Below are 6,000 nucleotides of genomic sequence, written 5' to 3'. Positions count from 1 at the left end.
TGTATATATAAATAAGGAAATGGGAGATGGTGACGTAACCACGAAACAATGTACGTCAAGTCTGACATAACCCAAGGATTGTCTGTATTATGATAGCTGAGATTCAAAATTAGGATTGCCTGAATTTTGAATTAATTGTGTTTCAGAAACTCCTCGACTTTAGAACTGGAGAGTATCTTAATGAGCCCAATTTCTTGGTTTCCCCAATGAGAAAAAAAGTGAGAGTGGAGAAAACCAGGTGCCCTACACAGATTCCTGTGTAAAAGCAAAGGAGGTCATTGGAGGCTTACAGAGTGATGCCCCAGCACACGCTTAGCAGCTGTGCATTCCATGTACACTGTGTTCACAGCTGTGAGAGCAAACCATTGAGCAGTCCGAGTCAGGGAAAGGGAAGGAAGGCAAGAGGCCATTGCCTTCCCTACCCAGCCTTCTTTCCCCAGGGCCCCATTAGAACTGCAAATGCACAGACAAAAATCTGTCTCTAGACTAGACTTTCTAAACTATAGTTGTAGTTAGCTTCACATTCAGTGATCATTTGCAGAGGGAATAGGCAAAGGCAGGAGGATATGTAATCTTTATCCAGTGCTATCATGTCTCAGATTAAAGGTATTACTGACAGTTATACTCTCAACACTAAGAAATCTGTAGATTTGGGCATCAGACCAGGGTTTGCTTCCAGATTGGTTGATTAGTAGCTAGGGAAATGTAAGCCTTGTTTCTGTATGTGCAAAGTGGAAGCAATTATAAAGTGGAAGCATTTTTCATAGAAATGTTAGTATCTTTTCTCCACACCTGTTCCCTTTCTTTCCTCACTTTGAAGGACAAGATCTACTTTAAGAATTACAAAAGGAGGGCTATTTGACCTTCTTGAAATAAGAAAATAATTTGGGGTTAATACTCAACTTTGTCCTTAGAACATTTTTACAGGCTTTGTCAGATTTGATTCCTCCCTTTTTAAAGATAAGAAAATTGAGGTGGCTACTCCCTGCTTATCTTTAGTTAGTGACACAGTGTGGTGGTAGTCACCATGAGAAGGACCTGACATAAGGAAAACCAGGGAATGTGAAGACTTTGACTTCAGTACTGGTTTCTCTGTATCTAGACCTATACAATAGGCACTGTCAACACCGCTCTATTTGTCTCAAAGCCAATGCTGTATGGTCTGGAATGAGATCAGAGTGTGAAAAAGCTTTTTAAAAATCCTCTTTGAAAGCAAAAATGTCACAAGACACTGACTCTCAAACCTACCAGCCCTCTGAATAGAGTTTTACCTAATAGACCTTCCTGCTTCAGTAAAAATTATCTTGTCTTTGAGGTTTACATCTAAATAAAGTTACAAAATGGTTTCCCCTTTTTTTTCTTTTTGTGCATAGACTACCTTCATGTTACGACTGTTCACCTGTTCAAGGAGCCATGGGACACCAACAAAGTGGATCACCACACTGACAAGTATAACAACAACAAGCTAATTGTGCGTAGAGGACAATCTTTCTACATCCAGATCGAATTCAATCGTCCATACAACCCCAGAAAAGATCTCTTCAGGGTGGAATATGTCATTGGTGAGTGCCATGTGCAAGCCGTAGTCATGATAGTCCATCTGCGTCATCATGTCATGTTGGTTATGATACTATGAGTCACAAAATATAGGGTGGGAACAGGTTCAGTTGCATTACTTTTTAGAATCATACTTTAACAGTTGGCTGAAGCTGAAAGTGTATTCAGCCCCTATAGACCATATGCTTTAAGATGGGTCTGTACAATGCCAAACATCAATAATTAGGGCCTACCCAGGCAAAACTCTGGGTATAAGTAAAAGTGAGTATAATTGGCATAAATGTTAGTTAAATTAATTTTTCCCAAATGATTTTGGCATCCTATACTTGCGACTTTTAATTTATCCTCTGCCCTCATGATTTAATTGGTCTCATATGCTGAAATATTTGCAAATCTTAGCATACAATCTCCATTTAAGCATTTCCAAAAGTTTGTTCTGCTTAACAGAGCACCAGGAAATGGTCCATGAAAAGTAGATGGTCAAATAAAGTTCACTAAACACTTTGTACCCTAATCTCTTCTTGTAAGTTGACAATGCACATTAGCTGTAATGGTTCTGAGAAGTACCATTTAACTGTTTGATTCAGTGTTTCTCTAATTAATTTGGTCATGGAACCCTTTATTAAATTATAGCTGTTAACATTTGACACATTTGGTAAATATTTCTCTAGGAATTTAAAAGAGTAGCAAGTAAACACATGCACAAAAAAGCAAGGATGGCTCAATATCAGGAAATCTGTCTATATAATCCTATACAGAAGTCAATGAAAAGAAAAATCAGGCAATCAAATAAATAGTCAGTAAAAACTAAATGATTAAATTCAACAGTAGTTTTAAAAAAAATCTTTAAATATAGCAAAATAGAAGAAATCTCCTCAATTATACTAAAGATTATTTACCCCAAACCAACAACTTTTGGTATATTAAATTAAAACTTAATAATTTTAATAATGATCAGAAATTAGAGATGCCTGCCATCATAATTTCTTTTTTTAAAAGCATTGCTTTAAAGGTGTTAGCTAATGAACAAAATTTGAGAAATATATACTGTAAACACTAGAAAATAAGAAAAAAGTATACTTTATTAATGCAATGCTTGTACATGTAGAAAACCCAACAGATTAAAGGAAAAAAGCACAGAACTAATAAAACTTTGAAATATGTCTAGATAGAAGGCAGTAGCATTTCTCTACCACTAAGGACCTAGAAATAAAAAAAAAATATTCCATGCATACTAGTAAATATAAATAAAGTCATGAAATGTAGAAAAAATTATAAAACAAAACCTATGTAAAGCATCTATAAAATCTTAATAAAAGACATGAGAAAACAATAAAAAGGTGAATATGTTCTTGGATGTGAAGTCTCAATATATTTTTTAAAATGATCTCCCAAGATTAAAGTAAAAATTTAATTCATTTCCAATTAGAGTCCCAATGGAAGGGTGTTTTTTTTAAATATTTTTTTTCCTAATTTCAGAGAGGAAGGGAGATGGAGAAAGAGATAGAAACATCAATGATGAGGGAGAATCATTGATCGGCTGCCTTCTGTAATGCCCCTCACTGAGGATTGAGCCCACAACCCGGACATGTGCCCTGACTGAGAATTGAACTGTGACCTCATGGTTCATAGGTCAATGCTCAACCACTGAGTCATGCTGGCCGGGCTGGAAGGGTGGGTTTTTTGTTTGTTTTGGGCTGGATAAAATAACAGTTACTTTAAAAAAAATAATTACCTGACAATAACCATGGAAATTAAAAAAAGAAATAATAAGGAAATAGCATTTTCTATCAGAAGCAGCTATAAGGGCATATAATAAAAAATTATTTAGTAGAACAGAGGATCCAGAAATAGACTTCAGTATATACGATTACTTAATATAGTTGTTTAAGGGAGTAAGAAAAGTATGTGTATATTTTGTGTTTTGTTTATTGCTCTTTTAATAAATTAACTGATGAAGAAATAACTAGAATTTTGTATTTTGACATTTTAGTATACATATGAATGTATATTTAATATACTAGTATGTAACATGTAATATATATGCATATGTATATTTATTAAATACATACCCTAATACCACAAGTGACCATATATGTAACCAAAATATAAATACATGACCAAAAATACCAAAAATAAGGTCAATAGAACAGAGATCTGGAAGAATATTCAAAACATAAATTAGAGATGAAGGGTAACATAGATACCAAAAAGCTCTTATAAATTGCCAATATAAAGACAAGCAATAGAAAAATATGTAAAATATATGAAGGTACATTTCACAAAAGAAAAAAATCCAAATGGCCTATAATCATATTAAAATGTGCTCAAATTCATTAGTACAGAGGGAAAGCAAATCAAAGAAATTTCTATCAGACTGGCAAAATTTTAGAAAAGGGTATAATATCTGTAATACCTGCTAGTATGTATGAAGAGAAAAGCATACATTACCAATATAATGTACAATTTCATAACCTTTTTAGAAAGCAATTTTCCATATCTATTAAGACTAAAATATATGCCCTTTAACCCAGCAATTTCAGTCTGAGGAACCTATATCAGACATATTAAAAATGCAGTTTATAAAGGTAAACATTATTTACTGCCACATTGTTTATAGTGACAAAAAAAACACATAAAAATAAATGTCTTTCAATAGGTAAATGGTTAAAAATATTGTGATCTATTCACATAATGGATTACCATTTTTTAAAAAAGAATAAATGAGATCTATGCCAGAGAACTCCGAGAGAGGTAGTGAGCGAGAAAACAAAATATAGAAGAGTGAGCATAAGATCTTCTACATGTGTGGGTAACTGTGTGTGTGACTAGATCTGTATAGTATTGAGTGCAGAAATGAATATGAAGCACACACATGAGTTGGACTGGGTTCCTTGGTGGGGGTGTAGCCAAAACAGAGGAAGCAAAAGAAAGGGGAGCCAAGCAAGAAAGTGATAAAAAGAAGCAAGAATGCAATGATTATTTTAAGGCATCTGTGGAAAATTATTGATCTGTGTGGGAGTGTATGTAAAGCAATGAAAAATAATTCAATTAAAACTGAAAACCCATTCCTAGGGGAAAAAATGTGATCCTTACTACTTGAGTGATGTGGTTTATGCTTATTTGCATTTCCAGTGCATATATGTGTATTAATGTGGGAAAATTGGTTGAAGCCAGAGTAGAAGTGGGAGAGGACAAAAGAGAATCCTGAGTCTGAATAAACAGCATCAGTGTGATGCTTGGGTTCTGCACAGAATTGCTCGTCATCCCAGTTGTGGAGGCAGAGAGGGAAAACTAAATTCCTGTCCCTGCGTTAGGGAAAATGAAATAACCACAATCTAATTACACTTAGGGGACAGACCGTTATTGTTAATATTTTTTAATAATGGGTACTTTAGTTGATAAAGGAGTTCACAGCTAGTATTTTAAACAATATTTTAAAATCTGATGAAAGTTTATTTTATTTCTTTCCCTAAGTTTATCTATCTGTCTTTTTTGTGTGTTTGTGCACATGGTTGTTCGGACTAGATTTGATTAAAATGCCCTTGACACATTTATAATGGGACGATCATTTCATGAATGTCAAGAAATACCCAATTGAAATTCTGTCCACAGTTTTGCTCCAACTTCACAGTAATTTTTATCTCTGTCTTTAGCCAAACAATTTGGGCATTGAGAACAGGGCAGGAAGCTTTGCCCCTGCATTGGCCTGTCTGAGGCCTGAGACCTTCTCCCACTGAGCATTCAGACAAACAATATAATAGTGAAAGTCTTAGGAAGACTGAGACGCTGAGGGTCTCAGATTGGGTTCTCAGGAAATGAACCCCGAGAAGGCAGTGTGTGTGGAGAAAGCTTATGGGGAGTGCTCTCAGGATCGGCATCTCTGAGGAAGTCGGTGTTGGCCAGAGGGAGGAGTTGAACTACCATCAACAGAGGCCTCCATGGACCGCATGCTGAGTCCTAGGCCTGGACTGGATCTCCAGCACTGTTCAGTCTTGAGGCAAGGATGTGGGCCTTTCTACTCTAGCATGGACTGGACATTGGCCACAAGCTACCTGCAGAAAGAGGATCATGACCCTCGTTGGCTGACCATGGCTGAGGGCAAACCTCCAAAGCAGCTCAGCGAGAGCTGTGAGCCACCAACTCTCAGCATCAGGGCCATGATGTCTCCATCCTGCACGGAGGCAGGGCCTGCACCGCAGCACCCACCACAGGGGCATCCAAAGTCCTGTTTCTACAAAAGGCATGCTATTACTTGTGTTCCTTTAGTAAAAGGTGGGGGAAGGGAAGCATAGCAAATTTGTCTTTGAGATAAAAATTTACATATTATTTATATATTTAAAAACCTAACATGTGTTTTAAATCCCTCTTAGAGACCATAAAATTTACTTTCAGAGGTAAGCTGTAGTCCAATATGGGTAGCCAATTACAGGCATTATTACA

The 6,000-nt window shown here is 36.0% G+C and overlaps 1 protein-coding gene across 2 annotated transcripts in view; it reads left to right on the top strand.

Annotated features, from left to right (window-relative positions):
- Positions 1-6,000, top strand: part of F13A1 (coagulation factor XIII, A1 polypeptide) — a 195,154-nt gene that overhangs the window by 26,294 nt on the left and 162,860 nt on the right. For both annotated transcript variants that reach the window (XM_014542409.1, XM_005869651.2), the window contains one exon: positions 1,374-1,562. In XM_014542409.1, the coding sequence (XP_014397895.1) occupies positions 1,374-1,562 (189 nt within the window). The remainder of the gene's footprint in view (positions 1-1,373; positions 1,563-6,000) is intronic.

This window comes from Myotis brandtii, unplaced genomic scaffold, assembly GCF_000412655.1.
Source record: "Myotis brandtii unplaced genomic scaffold, ASM41265v1 scaffold300, whole genome shotgun sequence".
Lineage (NCBI taxonomy): Eukaryota > Metazoa > Chordata > Mammalia > Chiroptera > Vespertilionidae > Myotis > Myotis brandtii.
The sequence above is the reverse complement of the archived record's forward strand: the minus strand, read 5'-3'. Positions and strand labels throughout refer to the sequence as shown.